Below are 27,107 nucleotides of genomic sequence, written 5' to 3'. Positions count from 1 at the left end.
TGGGATCATGACCTGAGCCGAAGGCAGAGGCTTTAACCCACTGAGCCACCCAGGCGCCCCTTTAGTTCTGATTTTTAAGAGTAAAAATGAGTCTGGCCCTAATTGCTCTTCTGGGTGACCCTGTAAACCCCTGAATGGTCCTCAGACTTCTTCCTTTAAATCTCACTTTTTGAAATCTCTTTTGTGGGGCACCTGGGTGGCTGAGTGGGTTAAAGCCTCTGCCTTCTGCTCGGGTCATGATCCCAGGGTGCTGGGATCAAGGCCCGCATTGGGTTCTCTGCTCGGCAGCAAGCCTGCTTCCCCCTCCCCCCCGGCCCCTCTGCTTGTCTCTCTGCTTACTTGTGATCTCTGTCTGTCAAATAAATAAAATCTTTAAAAAAAATTAAAAAAATAAAATCTCTTGTGATAGTTAAGATCTTACATACAGAATTTGAAATATCTAGCTTACTGAATGGCTTTGCTGACTCTTGAGGTGAGACAGTCTGATGCCTAAGACCTTCAAGCTTAGGGTAATAATTTAAGTTCCAGCTACTGCCTGGTGATGAGGGAAATAACTAGGAATCACAATAGCATATAAGGATATATTTTTTAAAAACAGAAAACAAAAATATCGCATTACTGAAGGCTTAAAAAACAACAACTCTCAAGGTCCCACTACATTTACATAACCACAGATAGTGGGGTTTTTAAATTATTATTATTTACTTGCAGCACTCTTTTTTTTCTGCCTCTTTTTTTCTTAGCGATAGCAAGAGCTTCAGTAAAGTCCATATTTTCCATAGTTTTCATTTACAAGCAAACAGTAATACAACCCTGAAGCTCAGACAGTTTGGGTGACTTCCAAGGTCACAGGATTAGTGAAATAATCAAGGTTGGAATGTTCTGTTACAGTGTGGTCGCTCTGGCTGTACCACTCACAGTTTGTCCATGAGTAACCTAATCATCATCTTTGTGCCCCAATTTTCTCACCTACTGAACAGGTAAATAATTAGCACCTTTCTCTTTGGCTGCATGTGAGGTAATTTGTGTGAAGTACCCAGCACAGTGTCTGGCTCACAGTAAATAGTCAATAAATGAGAACTCTCATAATTATTAACATTTTCACTTTACACATGAAGAAACTTTTAGAGCCTCAAAAAGACCTGACAAGAGAACAAGATTTTTTTTTTCTTTTTTTCTTTTACCTTTGGACCCCCTTCATCCATCTCTCCCAAGCCCACCTCTGGCAACCACTGTTCCCTGTATTTATGAGCTGCTTTTGTTGTTTACTTTTTAAATTCCAAATATAATAAGAGAGGTCATGTGATATTTTTCTTAGTCTGACTTATTTCACTTAGTGTAATGTCCTCTAGGTCATCCATGTTGGTGCAAATGGCAAGATATGTTTCTTTTTTGGCCAAATAATACTCCATTGTATACCTTTGTAACACATCTTTTTACCATTTATCCCTCAGTGAACACTTAGGTTGTTTCTGTATCTTGGCTATTGTAAATGCTGCAGTGAACAGGAGGGTATATATATATTTTCAAGTTAATGTTTTTATTTTCTTTAGATAAATACTCAGAAGTGGAATTACTGGATCACATGGTTTTTCTATTTTAAATTTTTTAAGGAACCTCCTTACTGTTTTCCACAGTGGCTGTACCAGTTTGCATTTCCACCAGCAGTGTGCAGGGGTTCCCTTTTCTCCACATCCTTGCCAGTATTTCTGTTCATTATCTTTTGATAAGACCTTTCTTTTGTACCTCTTTTGAACATAATCATAGTAATGGTATAATACATTGAGGGTTTTTTTTTAGCAACTTTATTGAGATATGGTTCACATACTATATAATTCTTCCCTTATCTTGTATTTATTTGCTTATTTATTTTTTAAAAAGATTTTATTTATTTATTTGACACAGAGAGAGATCACAAGTAGGCAGAGAGGCAGGCAGAGAGAGAGGGAGAAGCAGGCTCCCTGCCTAGCAGAGAGCCCAAATCAGGGCTCGATCCCAGGACCCTGGGATCATGACATGTGCCAAAGGCAGAGGCTTTAACCCACTGAGCCACCCAGGTGCCCCCCTTATCTTGTATTTAAAATATGCAAGTCAGTAGTTTTGATACATTGCATTATTTATTTTTTTCACTGTAGTAAAGTATAACACAGTTTGTCATTTTATTTTTTGAAGATTTTATTTATTTGACAGAGAGAGAGAGATACAGTGAGACAGGAAACACAAGCAGGGGAAGTGGGAGAGGGAGAAGCAGGCTCCCCACAGAGCAGGGAGCCCGACACAGGGCTCGATCGCAGGACCCCAGGATCTTGACCTGAGCCGAATGCAGATGCTTAACGGCTGAGCCATGCACATGCCCTAAAATTTGTCATTTTAACCATTTTTTGAGAGTACATTTCAATGCCATTAATTGCATTTACAATTTTATGAAACCATTACATGTTTCCAAAAGTCTATTCATCAACCCAAACAAAAACTCTGTAACCAGTATGTAATAACTCATTTCTCCCTTCCCTCAGCCCTTGATAACTTCTGATCTACTTCTGTCTCTATGAATTTGCCGATTCTAGCTATTTCATGTGAATGGAATCATGCAATATTTGTTCTTTTATATCTGATTTATTTTATCCTTCCTTTTTTAGATAGCATATCAAAACATTTTTCCATGTTACTACATAACATTTATAATTTTTAATAGCCACAAATCCAGAATAATGTTTGGGTAGGGTATTCTATAACTGGTTATATTAATTGGGTTCTCTAACTTCAAGTGATAGAAACCCAACTCGGGTTATTTACAAGGGAGGAATTGATTGGTTTGTGGAACAGGGAAGTATAGGGGGTTATATTTTATTTTAAGCAGGATCCAGGAACTCAAAAGATGTCCCACGAGGATACCATCTCTTTCCCAGGCTCTTGGCTCTGTCCCTCTCTGTGTGGCTTCATTCTCAAGAAGCCTCATGTCAGTGATGTCCCAGCAGCCCCAGGCTTACATCCTCCTGCCAGCTAGCATTTCCAGCAGAAGGAGTATGTCTCCTTCTCAGAATCTCCACCAAGAGCCCTGGGAGTGATTCTTGTTAGGTCACATCCCTAATCCTAGAGTTCAGAGGTGGGATCAAGGATCTTACCTAAGCCATATGAACTAAATGGGGAAGAGACAGTTCCTAAAGAGGTGATGGTCTCTATCTCACTGGTATGTTTCGCTGATTAGTCTAAGTTCATCTGTTTGGTCACAGTTAACATAAATATCAGTGGGCTGAATGAGCACTAGCGCCTTGTCATTATAGAGCCTGCTTTTCATAATACTTTTGCGTGGATCAGCGGTCATATCAATCTCTTAAGCCCCATTTGTCTCTAGTGGAACTAAATGCTTGTGGGCACCATGGGAGCCAGTTAGTAAGCCCAAAACCAAAAGGATTATTAGGGAAAGAAAGAAAGGCAGAGATCACAGAAGAAACATGCTGGCTGGTGGCAAAGTGAAATGCCAGTACTAGTTGCCTACATTGTCCTTTGAAATACTGTGCTTTAAATTATCTAATCCTGACATATATTGCTTATACTTTTCTTATTTATTTATTTATTCATTTTTTCATTCATTTTTAAAGATTTTATTTATTTGACACAGAGAGAGAGAATACAAGCAGGGGGAGCAGATAGCAGAGGGAGAGAGGGAGAGGGAAGCAGACTCCCGCTAAGCAAGGAGCCCGACGTGGGGCTCAATCCCAGGATCCTGGGATCACAACCTGAGCCACAGGCAGTCACTTAACCAACTGAGTGCCCAGATTTTATTTACTTATTTGAGAGAGAGAACACAAGTGGAGGGGGGACAGAGAGAAGCAGGCTCCTGGCTGAGCATGGAGCCCAATGCGGGACTTGATCTCGGAACCTGAGCCAAAGGCAGACAGATGCCTAACTGACTGAGCCACCCAGGCACCCCTGCTTATACTTTTCTTTAAGTCACAAATGCTTTTAACTCTGGTTATATGACTGACTGCCCCTTTTTGTTTCTAAAGGCACAACGACTCTGTAAACGTTGTGGTCAAGCATGGAGAGCTGCAACACTTGAAGGCTGGAAACTCTACCATGACCCTAATGTGAATGGAGGTATTTTAGTAGATTTGATTCTCAGAATGAGATGATATATTTAGCTCTAAATGCCAGTCTTTATGAAGCATAGCTTTTGTTTTTAGAAATTGTTGAAATAAGGAGTTCTCTATTTTAAACTGTAAATTTTTATTTCTTTTACTGTTTTATAGGAACAGAATTAGAACCTGTAGAAGGGAATCCATATAGAATCATTTGGAAAATCAGTTGTTGGAGAATGGCAGAAGATGTAAGATACAAGAAATTCTTTATTGATACTGATTTTTAATTAATTTTATTAATTTAATTTTAATTAATTGCAGGCCTGCTGATGAAACATTTAGAGTGGTAAAACACTAAGGTTTCTGTTTCCAAAAACTTTTTTTTTTTAAAGTAGGTGCCACACCCAGTTGTGGGGCTCGAATTCACAACCCTGAGATTGAGTTGCATGCTCTGCTAACTGAGCCAGGAAGGCGCCCCTATTTTCAGAAAACTTCTGATCACATTGTCTGAGCCAGGCAGGGGCCCAAATACTGATAAAAGGCAAAAATAGAAAAGAGGTATCAAGTGAATTCAGAGAATAAGCATTTGGGCTAAATCTGGCTTCCCAGGGAAGAGAATTGAATTGCAGTTTTAAAGATTACTAGGATTTGAGTTGTTGGATATGAAAAGAAGAGGAAGGAATACTTGGTAGGATATATAAGTTGGAAAACCTAATGGTAGGTGGTAGGCCTAGGACTATCAGGTTGGAGCAGAGAGCTCATAAAAGGAAATAGAGTCAGTTCTGTTACAATATCACATGACCTGTGCATTCCTAAAAAAAAAAAAAAAAAAAAAAAAATCACTGCAGCATGCAAAATTTTGCAGAAAACCCACAGGCCTTTTGGGGAAAATAGAGTTTCGAGCACAGTACTCAAAAACCATCGGCGACAAGTCAAAAGATAAAAACTTAACAAAACCCTGTTAAACAGGAAATACACAAATGCTACAGTAAATATGGCATTTTACCTTGAAAAAACACTAAAGTTTACTTGTGGATTTGAGTGTCAGGGCGTTGCAGCTTGTGAGTTACTGTGAGGTGTAGAAGGAGGTTAGCTGAAATTAAAAAGAATATTGTAACACTTGATATGGATGGAGTTAGCTTATAATATACCTAATGAAGTGAGGTGGCAGATAGATATTTGAGATATGTTAGTTTTGTGTATTGATAACTGGCTCCATTCAGCTCGGTGTGGTTTCCTGCATTCACCTAGTGTTTCTTATACATGAAATTTGTGTTATGAGAAATTTGCATTATGTTTAAGTTGTTCCTTGATAGATCAGTTGCACTGGAGCAAATTCACATTTTCAAAACAAAGGTTGGAACAGAACTAATGGAAAAGATGATTGAAAATGTTAAATTAAGAACAGGCATTGGGGGCACCTGGGTGGCTCAGTGGGTTAAGCCTCTGCCTTCGGCTCAGGTCATGATCCCAGGGTCCTGGGATGGAGCCCTGTATCAGGCTCTCTGCTTGGCCCAAAGCCTGCTTCCTCCTCTCTCTCTGCCTACTTGTGATCTCTGTCTGTCAAATAAATAAAATCTTTAAAAAAAAAAAAAGAACAGGCATTGGTGGTCCTCAAGTGTTTCTCTAAAGAAGGAGTATATATCATTGATAGTAGTGAACCATCAAAACTTTGAGAGCACATGATAACAGTGCTTTAAGAAGATTAACATTACAGTTAAAAAAAAAATAGGCTTAAAAATTGAGAAACTAGTTAGGAGCCTGTTGGAATTATTCGGACACTAAATATTAAGAGCCTGTCCTAGGATAATATTGATAGTGGAAAGGAAGGAACAAGAGTAGTCAAAAGGGTGATTGGAAACAAAGGCAGAGGAGGATTCAGGTGTATAGTGAAAGTCTCTGAAGTCTTATTTAGATGATAAGAAAGCAGGAAGTGCCATGAATAGAATCTGATAGTAAAATGAGCTAATTTGATAAACATAATTAGTCCTGCTTAGGAATTAAATGCAGACTGATAAAAGACAGGTCCCAGGTGCCTTGTTTTGATGTTCTTAGGTAAGTGTCAAGTAGTGTTAGGCATTTAGGAGCTTCCTAGAGGAAAACAGCTACTCCAGATCTATCTGGAATAAAATTTGACTATGATAAGTAATCAAAGCATCAGTTAGAGTTGGATCTTTCGTCCTATGTTTGAAATTGAGATGATTGATTTTTCCTGAAGATTTTAGCACTGCCTATATCAGCAAACCAAGGAGTCCTTTTTTTTTTTCCTAAGATTTTATTTATTTGAGAGAGAGAGAGAGAGCGAGCATGAGAGGGGGAAGATCAGAGGGAGAAGCAGACCCCACGCTGAGCAGGACTAGCTGATGCAGGACTCAATCTCAAGACTCCAGGATCATAACCTGAGCCGAAGGCAGTCACTCAACCAACTGAGCCACCCTAGCACCCCCAAGGAGTCCTTCTTACTGCCCCACTAGATCTTTAACTAAAGTTTAGGAGCTATCAAGTGAATAAATAAGGCCGTTTAGAAGACATTATAAAATTCCAGATTATGAAAAAATTTACATCCTTAGAAAAAACAGTTATTTCACATTTATACTCACTGTGTTTCAGGAGCTTTTTAATAGATACGAGAGGGCAATTTATGCAGCTTTAAGTGGAAATCTCAAGCAGGTATGTAATCTATTTTAATTCATTTTTCCCCTGTGGATCAAAATCAGATACATATTCTAATATTCATATATAATAAATTTTATAAGCTTAAGCTACTTTCTAAGAGTAGCAGTGACAGCAATAATCATAAAATAGAATAGTGACTTGAGCTGCTTAATTTCATGTATGCCATACACAAAATGATGTTATAATAAATGGAATCAGACTTTAATTTCTAAGAATTATAAATTTAATTCCAATATATATGTATATTTTTTTACAAAACACATTTATTGATGACTTATAGTGTCCATAGGTTTATACAGAAGTGTACCACTGAGGCATAGTGACTGTTGGGATTGTCCTATGTTTGCATATGTGTATTTCTTGCAAACCCCACCACCCCCTGTATTTTATAGCTGTTTGTGTGTGTTGTAATAACTAGTTGAAACACCATCTTACATCCAACGCGGAAAATTGATGCTGTTGTGAACTGAGTATGGAAAAAATCTTAATAGTTAAAACTTTTTAGAAGATTGGTATGGGTGGGGTAAAGGGCTATTTGGTATGTATATTACAATCCACTATGTTTTATGTCATTAAAATGACTTTATAGTCCATATCAATGGAAGTAACTGCCCTCCCCACCCCTTGTTAACTGTATATGTGTTTTTGGTTTGGCATGGGGAAAAAGCTGCTTCCTGTCTGTGACACCTGGGAAGACACAGTGTGGGCCTACTTCCGGGTGATGGTGGACAGTTTGGTAGAACAGGAGATCCGGACGTCGGTAGTGAATCTGGATGAAACTGAAGAACTCCCTAGGGAGTATTTGGAAGCAAAGTGAGTTTGTTTTTTTGGTTTTTTGTCTTGGTGATTTGCAGCATGCTCTGTAAAGTTTTGTATTGTAGCCCTTATTCATATCATTAATATTGTTTTATCCTTTCCTATTTTCTTTTTAAAGTTGGACCTTAGAAAAGGTATTCGAAGAACTTCAAGCTACTGATAAAAAGGTAAGTATTAGTAAGAACATTTTAGGATAACTGGAATAGGAAACAATGTTATGCCGTTGTGCCATGTATCTGAAAAGCAAAAAAATACCTGAAACTGTTACATTTTCTCCTTTTCCTTACCTCTTATCTAAATGACTTTTTTTTTTTTTTTAAGATTTTATTTATTTGAGAGAGAGAGCACAAATGGGGTTAGGAAGGGAGGTAGAGGGAGAGGGAAAAGCAGACTCCCCACTGAGCAGGGAGCCTGATGTGGGGCTTAATCCCAGGATCCTGAGATCATGACCTGAGCAGATGGCAGACCCTTAACCAACAGAGCACACCGGGTGCCCCTAAATGAGAGACATTCTTTAAAAGGAAGGGACTTAATTGCATATTTAAATGATACATCATTTCTGTCTCTTTGATTCAGGATTGGGTTCATCTTAAAATAAGGGTATGCATGTAAGCTAATTTATCTCTTTTTGAAAAAGAAAAATATTAATGGAAAATGAACAAGACATTTCCTAGATCTTAAAATAATCAATATTTTTAGGTAATATTCTCATAAATAATTTTAAATAACTGAATTATGTAGCAAAATAATCCAAACGTATAAATAAAATCTATATAGCAAAACTATAAAGTAACTTCTTCCCAACTGCTTTATGGTTATTCTCATTCCCCAGAGATGATAAAATATATAGCTATATAGTCTTCCATATCTTTCTCCTTCTCCATAATCTTACAAATATGTGTAAATAATGTAGATAATTCCGAGATATGATTTTGATTTTTCTTGTTGGGGTTTTTTTTTTTTTTTTTTTTTTTTTTTTTTGCATCATATTACATGCATTACTCTCTAACTTGCGAGGAGTGTTTTGTTTTTATTAACTTTTTGAGAGAGAGATTGCATGGAAGGGTAGGGGCAGAGGGAGAAAGAGAATCTTTTTTTTTTTTAAAGATTTTATTTATTTATTTGACAGAGAGATCACAAGTAGGCAGAGAGGCAGGCAGAGAGAGAGGGGGAAGCAGACTTCCCGCAGAGCAGAGAGCCCGATGTGGGGCTCAATCCCAGGACCCTTAGATCATGACCTGAGCCGAAGGCAGAGCCTTAACCCACTGAGCCACCCAGATGCACTGAGAAAGAGAATCTTAAGTAGGTTCCAGGCCCAGTGCAGAGCCCAAGCATGGAGCCAGACACAGGGCTCAGTTTCATAACCTTGAGATCATGACCAGAGCTGAAATCAGGAGTCAGACACTTAACTGAGCCACCCAGGCACCTCAACTGTTTGTTTTTTGGTTTGTTTAGTTTTTTTTTTTCTTTTAATGATACTTTCTCCAAGTTAGGGGATATAGATTTAGGGTAACCTGACCTATTCTTTTTAATCATTCCTCTTTTAATGTATTTAGATTGTTTCTAGCACTTCAGTGAACATTCTTATATACATATATGCTTATCTACTAGTCCTATTTTAGGATAAGTGTCCTAAAAGCAGGGTTGCTGAAATAAAGAGTAGATATATATTAAATTAATTACCTGGTTGTAGCATTTAATTCATAGTCCCATAAGTAATTTATTAATGCAGCCATCTCCCTGCATTCTCACCAGTCCCAGATGTCACACTTTGAATTTTTTGCTAATGTATCAGATTAGGTGGGAAATAAGAACTTGCTGTTCTGCTCTTACTTCCTTGTCTATTCATAAGGCTGAGCAAGTTTTCCTGTGTTTATTGACCATTTGTGAATTTCCTATTCACATCTTTTACCTATTTTTCTGTTGAGTTTTATCTTTCCTTTTTACTATATATGACTGTATAGTAAAGAAATTAATGCTTCTTCTGTCAAGTATTTCTTACCAGTCGGTTATTTTGTGGAGATTCCAGCTAATTAAAAATAAAACAAGTAAAGGAATAGATATACATATTAGAAAGGGGGGAATATTTACATATGATGAAAGTGTAAATCTAGAAACTCAAGATTCAATTACTAGGATTTAATAAAAGAATGAGAATTTTTAAGTACCTAAATTCAAGACAAAGTTACCCCCCAAAATCATAGCCTGTCTGTACTTTTCACAACTAATTAAAAAAGGATTTAGTGCTCCCTGCAAAAAAGTCGCATTAAATTATTGACCAAAGCCATAAGATACATAGGAATAAAATTAACTAAGGGTTTGAGGACTTCCAAAAAGAAACTATAGAATCTTATTGGAAGACATGAGTATAAGTAGATCTACCATGTTCCTGGATGAGAGGATTTGATGTAAATGTAAGCCATTCCAAATTAACATAGAAACTTAATCTTTGGGGGATTCTTTTCTTTTCTTTTTTTTAAGATTTTTATTTATTTATTTTACAGGCAGAGATTACATGTAGGCAGAAAGGCAGACACAGAGAGAGAGGTGGAAGCAGGCTCCCTGCTGAGCAGGGATCCCAATGTGGGCCTCGATCCCAGAACCCTGGGATCATGACCTGAGCTGAAAGCAAAGGCTTTAATTCACTGAGCCACCCAGATGCCCCTGGAGGATTATTTCTAAACGGAGAATTTTACAAATAGAAGAATAAGTGAGAATGGCAAGAAAATTTGAAAAAGAATAATATGCACTAGTTGCCTTAATAATAAAACAAAATAATTATACAACAAAACAATATGCACTTAACACAGGAATGAATAAATAGATCAGTGAAACACAGACATCGTTATTAGATCCAAAATGTATTAGCACTTATAGATGACAGAGGTGATCTTTCATTTCAAAGGAAGAGGGATTTATTTACATACATACATACATGATAAGGGCATGATTGGCTTTCTGTCTGGAGGAAAGCAGCTAAATCCCTACCTCATGCCACATTTTAAAATCAGTTCCAGATAGAGCAAAGATTTGAATGTAACCAAGAATGAATGCTGAAAGAAAAGTTAGATAATGAAATAAAAAATTAAAATGTATTTGACAAAAAAGAAATAAACTATTTGCTTCCAAACAGTGCAACAGAAGGTCACTTGTAGTTTTTTCTACTCTGTCTAATCACTATTTTGGTGGCTTCTGTTAATGTATGGTGCCGTGTGCAGAAGAGAACACAAAGGAATGCTTTCAACAACTGCTGTTCCTTTTTGGAGAAATCTTATAGTTTGTTTTGCTTAGGTTACATGTGCCCTTCCTTTCTGGCTCACCGTGGAGTGCCAAGAAAAACATAGTAAAATATAAAAAATGAAAGTAATAATATTCAGAGATTAAATTGTTTTATCACAGTTCTCTGCTTTCAGCGATTGTTCAGCTTGAGTGTATTCCAAAGGCATTACTTTCTCAAATTTGTTTTCATCTCCTAAGACCCCTCATGTGCAACTTTTCCTTTATATTGTTTCAAAAGTGGACATTTTGGCTTACTAATGAATACATACTAAAGAATGACCACTGGGAGATTTATGGAAAATGTAAAAATTTTTTCAGAGAGTTTTGGAAGAGAATCAAGAACATTATCATATAGTTCAAAAGTTCCTTATCCTGGGAGACATTGATGGTAAGATACTATACTTTTGTTTTTACTTTCTATGAGTTCTTTGTTTCCTTTCTTTCTTTCTTTTTAAGATTTTATTTATTTATTTATTTGAGAGAGAGAGAGAGGGAGCATGAGAGGAGAGGGGTCAGCGGGAGAAGCAGACCCCCGCTGAGCAGGGAGCCCGTTAAAAAGTTATCACAACAGTGCACAATTCACCACATCTTTTAATCTTTATATCAGCTGATTTGAATGCAGCTATTAATTGTTAGACAGTAGAGCTTGAATTTAATCCTGTGTCTGTTTTATATGGGGGTTATTAACAATGAGGTAGTGATTTCATAGTACTATAGGAATACAGTAAATATCCTTAGTAATGTTTATTTCTATTCTTTTGGTCTTTATTCCTATTACTGAATTTTTGCTTTGATGGCTTGTAGGTTTGATGAATGAATTTAACAAATGGCTTTCCAAAAGCAGAAACAATCTACCTGGACACCTTCTCCGCTTTATGACTCACCTCATTTTGTTTTTCCACACTCTGGGACTACAGATCAAAGTAAATAAAAAAGAACAATTGACTGTCCTTTGTAGGGGTGATGCTCTATACCTCTCATCAGGAAAACATGCTACTTTTTTGTGTGTGTTTTTTTTCCTAGAAATGGTGGTAAGGGTACAGAAGTCTTTTTTTTTTTTTTTTAAGATTTTATTTATTTGACAGAGATCACAAGTAGGCAGAGAGGCAGCAGAGAGAGAGGAAGGGAAGCAAGTTCCCTGTGGAGCAAAGGGCCCGATGCGGGGCTCCATCCCAGGACCCGGGATCATGACCCGAGCTGAAAGCAGAGGCTTAACCCTCTAAGCCACCCAGGTGCCCCAGAAGTCTTTTTTTTTTTTACGATTTTATTTATCTGAGAGAGAGGGAGAGGGACATGGGGGGAGGGGCCATGGGAGTGGAACAAGCCAGGAGCCTGACATGAACCCCAGATATGAATCCCAGAACCCCAGGATAATGACCTGACCTGAAGGCAGACCCTCAATCGACTGAGCCACCCAAGCGCCCTGGTATAGAAGTCTTCTAGACAGTCTTATATGGTCGCTCAGTGATATCTCACTGTGGATGACCCTTTAGGGCTCTAGTCTATGGATGCAGAATACCAGTGGGGGTGTGGGGGTGTTAAGTAATTTTTTAAAAAGATTTATTATTAGCACATGTGAATGTGCTGAGGGAGGGACAGATGGACAAGCCAACTTGCCTCTGAGCGGGGAGCCCAATGTGGGACTGGATCCCAGCACTTTGAGATTATGACAGGCTCTGAGGTCAGATGCTCATCCAGAGTGAGCAACCCAGGTGCCTTATGTGGTTTTTGATAAATTCATAACTTTATCCTCATCAGTACCCAGTCCTAAATCAACCTGAGAAGCTAAATGAATAAGACTCCTTTTTCTATGTGAGTTTTCAAACCTTTGTTTTCTTTTTGTTTCTTTTTCCTAAATGATGGTAACATTTTAGTACCTATAGAAGACAGAATGATAAACAGTAGTTGAAAGCTTGGGCTTTGGAGTAAGAATCCTGGGTTTGCATCCTTACTCAGCAGCTTCTAGTATGTAATTCTGGGTAAAATAAAAACCTCTGTAGTTTTCTTAGTTTAGAAACTTAGTTTCTTCCTCTGTAAATTGTGAGCAATGATAGTAACTACCCACAAAGAGTTATGGAAGGTTCATTTGGGCAGCATATAAACTTTGCTAAGCACTTAGCCTAGCATGTAGTCATTGCTCCATGGTAAATACTAAAATCATTCAATCATTTAATAGAATTTTTATTAGATACCGTGCTGGTACATATAAGCAGTTGTGTTTATAATTGAATTATATCTTTTTTTTCTATGAAGGAAGAAGTTTCCATTGAAATTTTAAAGACATACATACAGGTAAACTTTAAGAATCCACAATTTGATTTTATTTTTTTTTTTACTGTTTTGGTGGAAACAAAAATCAGAATGTTAATGTTTTAATGCTCAGTGGTGGGAAAGTCATCAGAATCTGTAAGAGATCTTTTAATTACTTAAGTATATTTTATTTAGAATTTAAAATCATTCTGTTCAGTAGCACAAATCCACATCTATATGAATCTCTCATTAATGTTTGAAATTTTGAAGTGAATTTTTTAAAAAACACTGCTGAGACCAGAACCTGTTGTTTTTATTGACATACTTTGATCTTTTTGTTTTTTCAGCTTTTAATAAATGAAAAGCATACAAATCTCATAGCATTTTATACCTGTCATTTGCCTCAAGACCTAGCTGTAGCCCAGTATGCATTATTTTTGGAAGGTGTTACAGAATTTGAGCAGCGCCACCATTGCCTGGAACTGGCTAAAGAAGCAGGTAAAAATGGTTGAGAACTTTTTGTTGGGTTTCAGAGGCAAGTTATCATTTTGGCATTAGTAACATTTATCTTTCTAGTTTTAAATCTTCTCTTGAGAGAAAAAGAATGAAATTTTTGATGAAATTCTGTTTTAGGAATAAAATAACTTATCCTGTAACTTGTGTAGAATATCCCTGTTACGGCATTTTCTTTTACAATTTTATAATGTCTTTCATATTTTACATGTTATATTTTTATAGAATTTTAATTCCAGTTTACCAAATCATTGTGACTATTCAGAGAATATTAGTGTGAATGATTAATTCTTGTTTTTGTCTCTTAAAAAAATTCCTTAGATTTGGATATTGCAACTATAACAAAGACTGTAGTCGAGAATATCCGAAAGAAAGATAATGGTGAATTCAGTCATCATGACGTGGCCCCAGCCCTAGATACCAGCACTACTGAGGTAACATAAGGGGCAGGGGAGATGTGTGCATAACTCCTAATCCCTCTTTGGTGGCTCTTTGGTGAACTTCCTCCTTAACATACTCTGGCTCCTTTCTTTAAGAATTTTTCTTTGTCAGCCAAAACCTTTTAAATTTTAAAAATTGGCAGCAGACTTAAGGTCTTATGTAAGGGATTTAAGTTACTTGCAGTAGTATTGTGTTAAGGAAGCTTCTTTAACAGAAAAAAGTGAGCTTTGGATTTTTGCTTATTGGATTATTCTAGACACTTGATCAATCTCTAACTCTTTAAGTAGTTTACTTACCCTGTTTTCAGGAAAAAAAAACAAAAAACATTTTAAAGTAGCCGCTAAGGAATCACCTGGTTAAGTTGGTGGGACATAGAATACTTAATTCCAGACTCATACTTCAGGAAGGTTTTTTTGTAATTTTTTCAGTGTTGTTGTTTTTTTTAAGATTTTATTTATTTATTTATTTATTTGTCAGAGAGAGAGGGAGAGAGCAAGCAAACTCACAAGCAAGGGGAGCAGCAGGCTCCCCACTGAGCAAGGAGCCCAATGTGGAACTCGATCTCAGAACCCTGGGATGACCTGAGCCAAAGGCAGACGCTTCACTGACTGAGCCACCCAGGCATCCCTTTTTTTGTAATTTGAGTTATTAAGTGTGAGAAGAAACTAAGGAAAGCTAGATTCTTTCATAATTTCATATAACTTGAGGGAAAATCATATTTACTAGATGTAAGTTAATTCTACTAACTATAATATATTAGAAAAAGGTACGATTGATGTTTCTTTTTTTCCAATTAAATGAATAGGAGGACCGTTTAAAAATTGACGTAATTGACTGGTTGGTATTTGACCCAGCACAGAGGGCGGAAGCACTTAAACAAGGCAATGCGATAATGAGAAAATTCTTGGGTATGCTTTATTTTAATATTCTCTTCTCAAGCTTTTGTTCAAACTTATATATTCTTAAATTTTTGTTTTGTTGTGTTTTTTGTTTTTCTAATCCTTCCGGTGGCGGGGGGAGCAGGTGACAAAACAGCCATTCTTAGATATCAAGCCTAGTACAATGAAACAAAACATTTAACATTATCATTGTCCTAATCAGTGTTTCATATAATCTCAAGGCTTTGAAAAATGTAATTGCCTTAAGACACAAAAATTGGTAAAAGCAACTGCATTAAATGAATCCTTTTGTGACTTGACCCACTGAAATAAGGAAAAAGCCTGGCCATTAAGTACAAAGAATCACCCAAACCTTTAATAAAACTACTTGGGACTCAAGACGCTTACAGCTGACTGTAAAAGTTGCAAACCAATTAATTTGACTCCTTTAGAAACCACAATACAGCAGTTCACATATATTGAAAAATTGTGCATCTTTTTCACAGCATCAAAAAAGCATGAAGCTGCTAAAGAAGTATTTGTGAAAATTCCTCAGGATTCTATAGCAGAAATCTATAATCAGTGGGAGGAACAAGGAATGGAAAGTCCACTTCCTGCCGAAGATGATAATGCTATCAGAGAACATTTGTGCATTAGAGCTTATTTGGTGAGCCTATAAAGAAAATCACAAATGTGTCTACCTTTATGATTTTTCTGATTCACTCTCAGACTTTGAACTGTTCATCCAATGGTGGTGACTGACTTTTTATCTTCTCTCTCTTGTGATTGTGGTACTGACTGATCCACAGGAGCATTATGGTCTGGCCCTCAGCATAAGCTTCTAATTCATGCTAACCGACCAAGAACTTCACATCGTAGAGTGTGTGATGTCTGAAACTTAGTGTCCTTGCAAGTCTTTGAATGCTTGTATCAACTTTAGTGTTTCTTTGGGGGTGAGGGGTCAATAACTGAGAAAGGCAAGATAATCTAAATTTGTTATACCTAAAATAACAACATACTCATTTAAAATGCTTCCAACAAAAAATGAAGTGATCACATCAGACTAGGTTCTAGGGGACATCTGTGGATAGCAGTCTATCCTTGCCCTGTGGAAGCTAATGGGCTAGTCAAGAAGACAGACAAGTAAACATCACAGAGTGGTAAATGTCAAGATACGTATATGACCGGAGCGCTTGAGATAGGATTAGGTGCCAGAAAAAACACAATATACGTGTACCTTCCTGGTGTTCACCATTTGACAAAATATTTATTCACAATGTTTTTTTGTATGCAAAAAATAAATGTTGAACCGTTCTGTTTCTTGATGTTGCAAAATTAGTTCTAAGAACCAAATTTTAATAGCTCTGTAGAACATATGGAAAATTTGTGTTTGTTTCGTATTTTTCTATTTTATTTTACATCTTAGGAAGCCAATGAAACCTTTAACGAGTGGTTTAAGCATATGAATTCAGCTCCACAGAAACCTACTTTGATACCTCAAGCAACTTTTACTGAGAGAGTGGCTCATGAACACAAAGAAAAGAAATATGAAGTAAGTTGAATTTAGATAAGACCTATCTATTGCACTTTAAAAATACAGATCACATTTTTTTTTTCAGATTTTTTTTTCTAATTTTGATTCCAGTATGTTAACATACAGTGTTCTGTTAGTTTCAGGTGTCCAAAATAGTGATTCAGCACATCCATACGTCCCCCAGTGCTCATCACAAGCGCACTCCTTAATCCCCATTACCTATTTCATCCATCCCCCGACCACCTCCCCTCATATATGGACACACTTGGACTGCTTCTATAACTTGGCTATTGTAAAGAAGGCAGTAAACATAGGGGTGTGTGTATCCCTTTGAATTACTGTTTTTATATTTTTGTTTTTATATTTTTTATATATTTGTTTTTATATATTTTTATATTTATATTGTTCTTGTATTTTTTAGGTAAACTCCCAGTAGTGTCAATTGCTGGTTATAGGGTAGTACTATTTTCAACTTTTTGAGGAACCTCCATACTGTTTTCCACAGTGTCTATACCAGTTTGCATTCCCACAAACAGTGCACAAGGGTTCCTTTCTCTCTATATCCTCACCAATATTTGTTGTTTCTTACATTTTTGATTTTAGCCATTCTGACAGGTGTGAGGTGATACCTCATTGTGGTTTTGATTTGCATTTCCCTGATCATGAATGATTTTGAGCATCTCTCCTGTGTCTGTTGGCTATCTGTATGTCTTCTTTGGAAAAATGTCTTTTCAGATCTTCTGAATATTTTTTAACTGTTTTTTGTTTTTTGTTTTTTTTTTCATTTTTTTGGTGTTGAGTTACAGAAGTTCTTTATATATTTTGGATACTAGCCTTCATCGGATATGTTATTTGCAAATATCTTCTTCCATTAGTGGGTTACCCTTTAGTTTTGTTGATTATTTCCTTTGTTGTGCAGGGTTTTATTTTGCTATAGTCCCAATAGTTTGTTTTTGTTTTTGTTTCCCTTGCTTCAGGACATATCTAGAAAAATGTTGCTATGGTCAATTTTAGAGATCTTTACTGCCTGTACTCTCTTCTAGGATTTTTTTTTAAGATTTATTTATTTTATTTGAGAGAGAGAGCGAGAGTGAGTATGAGTGCAAGTGGGGGGAGGGGTAGAAGGAGCAAATCTTAAGCAGACTCCCCACTGAGTGCAGAGCCTGTTGCTTTGCAGGGCTTTATCCCATGACCCATGAGATCATGACTTGAGACCAAGAATTGGATGCCTACGAGTTGAGCCACCCTGATGTTACTCTTTTTAGGATTTTTATGGTTTCAGGTTTCCCATTTAGGTCTTTAATTCATTTTGAATTTGTTTTTGTGTTTGTTGTAAGGAAGTGGTCCAGTCACATTCTTTTGCATGTAGCTATCCAATTTTCCGAACAGCATTTGTTAAAGAAACTGTCTTTTTCCCATTGGACTGTCGTTCCTGATTTGTTGAAGATTAATTGACCATATAACTGTGAGCTGATCAGGTCATATTTAAAGAGGTAATTTCTTCAGCAGTTCTAGTCTTACTGTAACAGGTGATCTTTCTGTTAATGCTATTTGAAAAAAAGCCACCTGTTAGTTTTCTGCAGGTTATTAACCAAACATGAAAATTACCTTCAGGTGCCATTAATGTTCATTTATGAAGTTAACATTTTAGTGTTGTATTTCTCTGCAGTCTGTTGATTATTTTTGTATTTGGCTGACTAAAGTTAACTTTTTTTTTTTAAGTTTTATTTATTTAAGTAATCTCTATACTCATGTGGGGCTTGAACTCATGACCCAGAAATCAAGAGTTGCATGCTCCTCAATAAAGTGAACTCTTTAGAATGATGTTCCATGTAAATATTCCTGTCTGTACTTTTACAAATAATTTTTATTGATTTTAGTCTGTTCATATGTCTTGTGTTTATTTTGCAGATGGATTATGTTATTTGGAAAGGACATTTGGATGCCCTGACTGCTGATGTGAAGGAGAAAATGTACAATGTCTTGTTATTTGTTGATGGAGGGTGGATGGTAGATGTTAGAGAGGTAAGTTCTGTATATTGTCTACAGCTAAAAAGGAAAAGTCTATTTTCAAAGGTTCTTTCTCTAAATAGAAGCACCTATGGATCTTATATATCCTTTGTTCTTGTAACTGAACATCCCATAATTTAAACCTAGACTGAAAATACTAACTAGGGAATAGAAATCTTGGACTATTGGGTAAACTACTTCTTCAGATTTAATGTGTTCATTCAGGATACTAAAATGTAATTTTTAAAAATTCTGGATCTAAAATTTAATTGTATTCAACTCAATTTAAGGATACAAAGATAAGTTTAGTAGCCATGGCCCTCACCTCTGAGCTATCCATTTAAATGACCTTGGCGGGGGGCTTTTTTAAAATGCTGGGCTCCACTCTCAGAGATTCTGATTTAATTGATCTGTGGTAGGGCTGGATTTTGGGGGTTTTGTTTTTTTTTAATCTGCTGGAGAGCTTAAATGTATATCCTGGGTTGAGACTAGTTACAAAAGTACCTAATGCCATAAGAAAAGCACAGATTAAGTATTTTGTGAGTTCAGGAAAAGAAAAGGTTGGTTTTACCTGGAAGAGATCTAGACAGGGTACTTGAAAGGTATAGTATTTGACTGATTCCTGAAGAATGATGTCGAAGCTGAGTGAATAGAGGGGAAAGGAAGGATACTGAAGGTAACTATCATCTGAGCGAAAGGATACAGAGGCCTGATCCTGTGGTTTAACAGAAACCTTGAGTAATCAGCTTTGCCTCTGCAGACCTTATGATCTGTCAGAGGGGAACTGGAAATGCTGGATTCTTGAATATATGGTGCAGTATTTTGAACAGAGAACCTAGAATGCCCTTTCCCCATGATAGCTATACCGATGGCTTTCCTACCTCCTTTAGTAGTATGTCCAATGTTCTCTCTCTTTAGAGACCCTCCCTGTCCCCCAGCCCCAGCCACCCTGTATCACTTTCTTATTATCCTGCATTGGTTTTCTTTGTGGCAGTTACATATAATGTATAATGAATATTATTTGCTTGTTGTGTGTCTACCTCCACCAAGATGTAGACTTCATGAAGGCAGCAACATTGTTTTCTTCATTTCTCTGAGTTTGGCACTTAAGTTAATGCCTAGAACATAAGAGGCTTTCAGAAAATGTTTGGTACATTTAGTAAATGACCGGGGTAAACGCACTGTCTTCATATTAGAGATACCTGTAATGTCAGTGCAGTTCAACTCCTGCTGGCAACACATACCAGTTAATGAATTTTTCTCACATGTAAGGCGCTACTGTATGTCCCTAATGGAAAGAATGTTTTAATTTTATACATTTACAGGATTTTTCAAAGCTTCTGTTCATTCGAATGACAAAAACAGCTTAGGTTGTGGAGAGCAATTGATTTTCTTTTCCTTGTGGCAAATTGCTGGGCCCATCAGGCATAATTCAGGACAGTTGGTAGCCTTCAGTCTGCTGGTGTGGGAAGCCATTTGAGTTAGCAGAACAGATTATCGGTAATACCCCTTTGATATTTGGCCAGCAACAAGACCTAGAAGAAGCAGGGGCCAGAATCCATCCTTACTAATTGACTTACTAATTAGATTACTAATAGACCTGCTGCTGCTTTCAGGTGATAAAGGGTCTGGGAGCCAGGGCCTCTTTGTCTCCCTAGCAGGGAGGCGAAAGACGCCATTGGAGTACAAATGGAGTGACTCTGAGAAAGCAGTGCTCATATTCTTAACAGGCTCTTGGTGGAAACAACTAATGTGAATTATGAGTAAGACCTTTGGTTTTAAATCCACCTCTGAAGGTAGTGAGTGCCTACTTGAGAAATGAAAGTGCTTTCCCTTTCAAAGTTAAGAAAACACAACACATGCATGCATTTTAATATTTACTGTTAATATATTTATATCTCAAAACAAGACTGAATGATTGATAGTAATTTTTCCTATGTGTGGAAAACTGACCTAGGTCAGCCTAAATTAGTACAATCACTCCTTGGAAGAATTACCATATACATTTTGTTGCTTCATGCCTCCACTTACATCTGCTTTTGAAAAATGCTTTAGCAGCTTAACATAGTCTGTCCCATGAAGATACTTACACTGATTAATATAAGTTATCATAAACAACAACAAAAAATTCCAGACTTCTAAGAAGGTACTGCTTTTAAAAAAATTTATTAGGTATTTTATTAGGCTTTTCTAAAGACCAGGTATTCACCTTGTCTTGTTCTCTGTTTTGTCTTATGCTATGAACTCTATGGATTTCCTTTCTGGTTTTTGTTTGTTTGGTTGGTTTTTTTTTTTTTAAGATTTTATTTTTTATTTGACACAGAGAGATCACAAGTAGGCAGAGAGTCAGGCAGAGAGAGAGGGGGAAGCAGGTTCCCCACTGAACAGAGAGCCCGATGTGGGGCTCGATCCCAGGACCCTGAGACCGTGACCTGAGCGGAAGGTGGAGGCTTTACCCACTGAGCCACCCAGGTGTCCCTCCTTTCTGTTTTTAAGATTATTTCACAAAGGTTAAGGTTGGGTACTTTTTAAAATTATTTTAATGATTTTTAGATTTCAAATTTGTTGCGAGAAAATGTTTTGGGTACATTTCTGTACTCTTACTACTGCGCACATAATTTTTTAGAAAGGCCCATATGTACTTCGAAATGCTAATTGTTTTCTCCACATTGTTTTTCTCATATATCTGTTAGTTCTGTCTCATTAATTATATTATTCAAATCTATAGGGTCTTTTAATTTTTCTATTTTTGAAAAATTATACAAAGGAATCATAAATTCACTTTGCTTAAAAAGAGTTTGCGGTGACAGTGTCCCTCCCTGTGTGCCTCTCCCTACCTCATGACCCTTCTCCCCAGCAGCAGTCACCACCATCAGTTTATGTCCTCTCACATGTATTTCCATCTGTACACATCAAGGGAAACAGTACTTCTTTTCTGTTCCCAGTTTTGTTCCAGTGGTATTTAGTCTATCTTACTGCTTTAAGCATGTTTTTATTTAAGACGTAATAAGTATTAGAAATACAAATTTAAAAAAAAAAGAAAAATATAAATTCAGAAGCATTTTGTTTTTGTTATCAGACCAGGGACTCCTCCGTATTATGCTTTGTTTGCCTTCATGCTGTTTTACCAAAAATTGTGTGTCTATCATGATTAAAATCCTGCCTTGTTTTATTTTTAATGGGCATCATGAGCTTTAGAGAAACCTCATTAGCTTCTACCTGTTGCATTTTGGTTTTGATTCAATACTTGGTTTTTTTATAACAGTATTTACCTTAAAACTTGTTAAAATGACAACTTGATGTTCGACTATAGGATGCTGAAGAAGACCATGAAAGGACACACCAAATGATTTCATTGAGAAAGCTTTGTCTGCCAATGTTGTGTTTTCTGCTTCATACAATATTGCATAGTACCGGTCAGTATCAGGAATGCTTGCAGTTAGCTGATATGGTCTCCTCTGAGCGCCACAAACTGTATCTGGTAAGTTCTGGAGCATTTACAGTTTTAAATTTTAGTGATTTGATAAGCTCTGTAATAATATTTGATTTTGTGAGATGTGTTTACATTTTTGAGACGTTCTTAGATTTTCTTAAAGTAATGGTCCACTTCTAATATTTGTTCTTTTTTTTGAAAATACATACATATTCATAAACACTTAGAAGTAAATAGACTGGCTCAAAGAAATAGCTTTGAAGTTGTTGGACCACACTAACATAGTGGCCTCTGGCTATATAAATCTTAAAGAGGAATTTCTTCTTATGTTAAGCTATCGGGTTGATTAAATGACCATAAATTCATATATTCTTCCTTGCTGTCATTCTTAACTTTTTTTTTTCTTTTCTTAAAATCAGGTATTTTCTAAGGAAGAACTAAGGAAATTGTTGCAGAAGTTAAGAGAGTCCTCTCTAATGCTCCTAGACCAGGGACTTGATCCATTAGGATATGAAATTCAGTCATAATTCATCCACTCTGCTAATTTCTATGATAAATGGAGTTTCTTGTAAAATACACATATTTGTAATTACTGGGTTTTTTCTTTTGTCATGTGAAAAATGAAAATTTAGACATTTGCATTTTATATTTTTCAGCATATTATGAAGATAACTTTGAAAATTTAATGTATTATATGACTGTTTCCCTGTGTTTATTAATAAAATTATATAAAAATTAAAATTTTCTGTTCTTATAAGTTCTAGAATTACCTCTTATGTAATAAGAAATTAAGTTTCCTGGGGCGCCTGGGTGGCTCAGTGGGTTAAGCCTCTGCCTTCGGCTCAGGTCATGATCTCAGGGTCCTGGGATCGAGTCCCGCATCGGGCTCTCTGCTCGGCGGGGAGCCTGCTTCCTTCTCTCTCTCTCTGCCTGCCTCTCTGCCTACTTGTAATTTCTCTCTGTCAAATAAATAAATAAAATCTTAAAAAAAAAAAATTAAGTTTCCTATTATCCTACTTTTCTCCTGTGAGCATAAATATGCTGATATCTTAAAATTATAAAGAGGATGAAAAGTAGATTCGTTTCTAAATCAGGTATGTAATTTATAACAGTGGGGTGTTTTTTTTGTTTTTTTTGGTAAAGATTTTATTTATTTATTTGACACAGAGTGAGAGAGAGAGACACTGAGAGAGGGAACAGAAGCAGAGGGAGTGGGAGAGGGAGCAGCAGGCTTCCTGATGAGCAGGGAGCCCGATGGCTGGGCTTGATCCCAGGACCATGGGATCATGACCTGAGCAGAAGGGAGACACTTAACGACTGAGCCACCCAGGCGCCTCATAAATTTAGTGTTTTTTAAATACTACAGTTAAGATGAATATAACAAGACTTTTGTCTAATACTATGCTTTTGTTTTATTTTGGAAACATTTCATTTTTATTAACTCTCATTCAATAAACTGGCTACTGATTAAGTTAGATCTCGTGAAGTCTTATCATAGTATCTGGTACACAGTAGGCACTAAGTTGGGAAATACAAAAATGAGTGGAATCTACTCCAGCCCTTCTAGTAGGGGAAATACAACAAATACCTTTTTTAAATGCCATTTAAAAAATGCAACTAATCTGCACAATAAGACACTGTCACCAGCTAAGAGGTCTCCGAGGAAGTAGCATTAGAGCTGCTGTTTGAGTAATGCACTGAATTTGCAAGGGCAAAGATAAAGCACAAGAGGAGTGAGGGACTGCACATTAGGAAATCAGTATAAGCAAGGCCCAGAAATGGTAATGCATAGCTTATTTATGAATCAGCAAGAATTTTCTTTCTTTTTTTTTTTTTTAAGAGAGAGATTGCATGCAAGAATGGGGAGGAAGAAGGGGGGTAGAGAGAATCTCCAGCAGGCTCCAGGCCTAGTGAAGAGCCCAATGCAGGGCTTGATCTCATGACCTGAGCTGAAAAAAGAATTGGATATGTAAGTGACTGAGCCATCCATGTGCCCACACCTGAGCAATTTCTTTCTTTTTTTTTTTTTTAAGATTTTATTTATTTATTTGACAGAGAGACAGTGAGAGAGGGAATACAAGCAGAGAAAGCAGGAGAGGGAGAAGCAGGCTTCCCGTGGAGCTGGGAACCTGATGTAGGGCTTGATTCCAGGACGCTGGGATCATGACCTGAGCTGAAGGCAGATGCTTAACGACTGAGCCACCCAGGCACCCCACACCTGAGCAATTTCTTAAAGATGTATTTATAGATGCCACCCGCCTGGCTAGGAGGCCTGGTATAGGGTCCTGGAAGTTGTATATTTAAGTATAATATGCCATAGGTGATTTTAGTTAGCTTGGGGTATTCTGGCTTAAATCAGAGATGGATATTGTACCAAACACAGCGGGAGTTGATCATGATATGCTGTTTGCATCAGTCGGGGAGAGGTGTAGAGGCAGTGAACTCCACCTCAAGTTCTTATGCTAGCAAGAACGATCCAGAGGAAATATTTACTTTCCAAAACCTCTTTAGTTTTTATACATTTAAAAAATGAGGTGGAGCAGTATGAACTGACTTGGAAGTCTAAATCTTAACAAAATACGTATAAGATTTGTATGCTGAAAATACAGAATACTGATAAGCCAAAGAAGAGCAAAATAAATGGGAGAGACACACCATATTCATTAAATGGAAGACTCGACATAGTAAAGATGCCAAATTGATGAACAGGTTTAACACAATTCTAACCAATATTTCAGCAAGAAAATAGATTCTATATTACTTGGTATGACTGAATTAATCTTAGGTGTGATAATTGTGACCAGATATGAGAGTGTCTTTATTCTTCAGAGATACACACTGATGGACGCTTGGGTGACTCAGTTGTTAAATGTCTGCCTTCAGCTCAGGTCATGATCCCAGCGTCCTGAAATTGAGTCCCACATCAGGCTCCCTGCTAACTGGGAAACCTGCTTCTCCTTCTGCCTGCTGCTACTCCCCCTGCTTGTTCTCTCTCTCTCTGGCAAATAAAATCTTTAAAAAGAATAAGAGATACACACTGAAGTACTTAGGGATGAAAGGCCATGAAGTCTGCACTTTAAAACAGTTTAGCTTTGGGGCACCTGGCTGGCTGGCCAGACAGTGGATAGAGCATGTGACTCTTGATCTTGGGGTGGTGAGTTCTAGCCCCATGTTGGGTATAGAGATCACTTAAAATATAAAAAATTTTAGGGCGCCTGGGTGGCTCAGTGGGTTAAGCCTCTGCCTTCGGCTCAGTTCATGATCTCAGGGTCCTGGGATTGAGCCCCACATCAGGAGCTCTGCTCAGCAGGGGGCCTGCTTCCCCTTCTCTCTCTGCCTGCCTCTCTGCCTACTTGTGATCTCTCAAATAAATAGAAATAAAATATTTTTTAAAATTTTTAAATAGAAAGGTTTAGCTTTAAAAGTCTACACAGATAAATTTGTCAAAATATTAACTACAGAATCTATGTGAAGGGCACAGTCATGTTTATTAATCTCTAAACTTTTCTGTAGATTTAAAAATCTTCAAAATACAAGATTTGAGTGGAGTTAGGACAGAACAACTAAATATCCATATGGAAAAAAAATGAATCATGGCCCCCACTTTATACTATTCACAAAAATTAATTAGAAGTGGATTATACGCCTCATAAAAGCTAAAACTAAAGCTTTGAAGAAAAAGAATATCTTTAATGACCTGTGAGTAGGCAAAGATTTCCTATACAAGAAAAAAAAGATTTTTCCTATTGACAGAAAGCAATAAACATAAAGGAAATATTGATTACTTAACTGAAATATAAAACTGCTCACCAAAGACACCATTATGAAAATAAATAGGGCAGACACAGATTGGGAGAAAATATTTGCAAAAATATATCTGACCAAAAAACCTTCCTACTTAGAATATACAAAGAACTCTTTCAATTCAATAATAAAGCAAAAAGTGGCACAAAAAAAAAGATTCGTAAAGGAAGGGAATATGCACAATCGGAAAACCCATGAAAAAGTACTCAAATCATGGGAAATGCAAAGGAAACCACAAGGAGAGATCACCACATAGCCATCAAAATGGCGAAAATAAAAAACGGACAACAAATTGTGGAACAACTGTGACTGATATATTACTGGGGAAATACAAAATGGTACACTCTTTGGGAAAAGTTTTGACTTTTTTATAATCACCTATCCTTTAATCTAGAAATTTCACTCATATATTTACTCAAGAGAAATGAAAATAAGTATCACAGAACACTTGTGCAAATGTATTCATAGCCATTATTTATAATAGCCCCAAACTGGAAATGACCCAAATGACCATCAGTAGGATGACTAAACAAGCTGCAGTATGTTCATACAAAACACTACTCAGCAATATAAAAAGGAAAGAACTGTTCTACCCAGCAAAAGAACCTAGACACCAGAAGTACATACTGTACGATCCGTTTACATGAAGTTCTAGAACAGTCAAAACCATGGCTAAGGAAAAATGAAAAAAGTGATTTCCTCTTGGGTATGGGGGGTGGGGATTTTCTAGGGAGTTTTGTGAGGTGATGGAAATATACTGTATCTTAACTGGTGTGGGTTACATAGGTGCCTCCATTTATCAAAAAAATGTGCATTTTAGATTATTGCATTTCAGTGAATGTAAATTTACTTTGGAGAGATCAAATAGAGGGGTGAGGAGTAGGTACACATGAAAATGGCAGCTGGTGAAACCAGGTGATGGGTATTTTAACTTTGCACGAGTTTGAAATTTTCCAAAATAAAAAGGAGGGGAAGTGGGCCAGGAACCAGAGAAATCTGGGTTGGAATCTTACTCTCATACCTCCAGCTGCAAGGTAACAGCCATTAACCTATATTTTCAACATTTGTAAATGAGAATAAGGATAATAATCACATTTCAGGACAAGTAAAGATTAGGACTACTGTGCCTTGTGAAGAAGGGCAAGAAAGCTGCTTAACCATTAAATCAGTCTGGAGAACGGCAGCTTCCAGAACAGCAGAAACCTGGATTAAATGGCAAATATGGGGTTAGACTCAGTAACCCTAACCCAACAGGCTTTTGAATTCCACTTGATACTGTTACATTTTAACCCAACTTTCAGAATTCATATTGTAACTGTTTTCAAATATTGCAAGATAAGTAAAGAATGGTGAAAAGATTATTATCCATGCTAAAATTAACAGTCCAAATC

The 27,107-nt window shown here is 36.8% G+C and overlaps 1 protein-coding gene across 3 annotated transcripts in view; it reads left to right on the top strand.

The window, feature by feature from the left end:
- The window catches only part of NUP107 (nucleoporin 107), a 48,568-nt gene extending 25,755 nt beyond the window's left edge, over window positions 1-22,813 (top strand). For 2 of the 3 annotated variants that reach the window (XM_046013340.1, XM_046013342.1), the window contains 16 exons: window positions 4,011-4,101; window positions 4,254-4,330; window positions 6,693-6,752; window positions 7,426-7,571; window positions 7,693-7,741; window positions 11,172-11,241; window positions 11,658-11,776; window positions 13,107-13,145; window positions 13,451-13,601; window positions 13,938-14,050; window positions 14,863-14,965; window positions 15,442-15,602; window positions 16,362-16,487; window positions 18,381-18,494; window positions 21,793-21,960; window positions 22,332-22,813. In XM_046013340.1, the coding sequence (XP_045869296.1) occupies window positions 4,011-4,101; window positions 4,254-4,330; window positions 6,693-6,752; window positions 7,426-7,571; window positions 7,693-7,741; window positions 11,172-11,241; window positions 11,658-11,776; window positions 13,107-13,145; window positions 13,451-13,601; window positions 13,938-14,050; window positions 14,863-14,965; window positions 15,442-15,602; window positions 16,362-16,487; window positions 18,381-18,494; window positions 21,793-21,960; window positions 22,332-22,439 (1,695 nt within the window). In that variant the 3' untranslated portion in view covers window positions 22,440-22,813. The remainder of the gene's footprint in view (window positions 1-4,010; window positions 4,102-4,253; window positions 4,331-6,692; window positions 6,753-7,425; window positions 7,572-7,692; window positions 7,742-11,171; window positions 11,242-11,657; window positions 11,777-13,106; window positions 13,146-13,450; window positions 13,602-13,937; window positions 14,051-14,862; window positions 14,966-15,441; window positions 15,603-16,361; window positions 16,488-18,380; window positions 18,495-21,792; window positions 21,961-22,331) is intronic. The other variant, XM_046013341.1, reaches the window with a different exon arrangement.
- The last annotated feature ends 4,294 nt before the right edge of the window (window positions 22,814-27,107 follow it).

This window comes from Meles meles, chromosome 7, assembly GCF_922984935.1.
Source record: "Meles meles chromosome 7, mMelMel3.1 paternal haplotype, whole genome shotgun sequence".
In the NCBI taxonomy this organism is placed as follows: Eukaryota; Metazoa; Chordata; class Mammalia; order Carnivora; family Mustelidae; genus Meles; species Meles meles.
The sequence above is the reverse complement of the archived record's forward strand: the minus strand, read 5'-3'. Positions and strand labels throughout refer to the sequence as shown.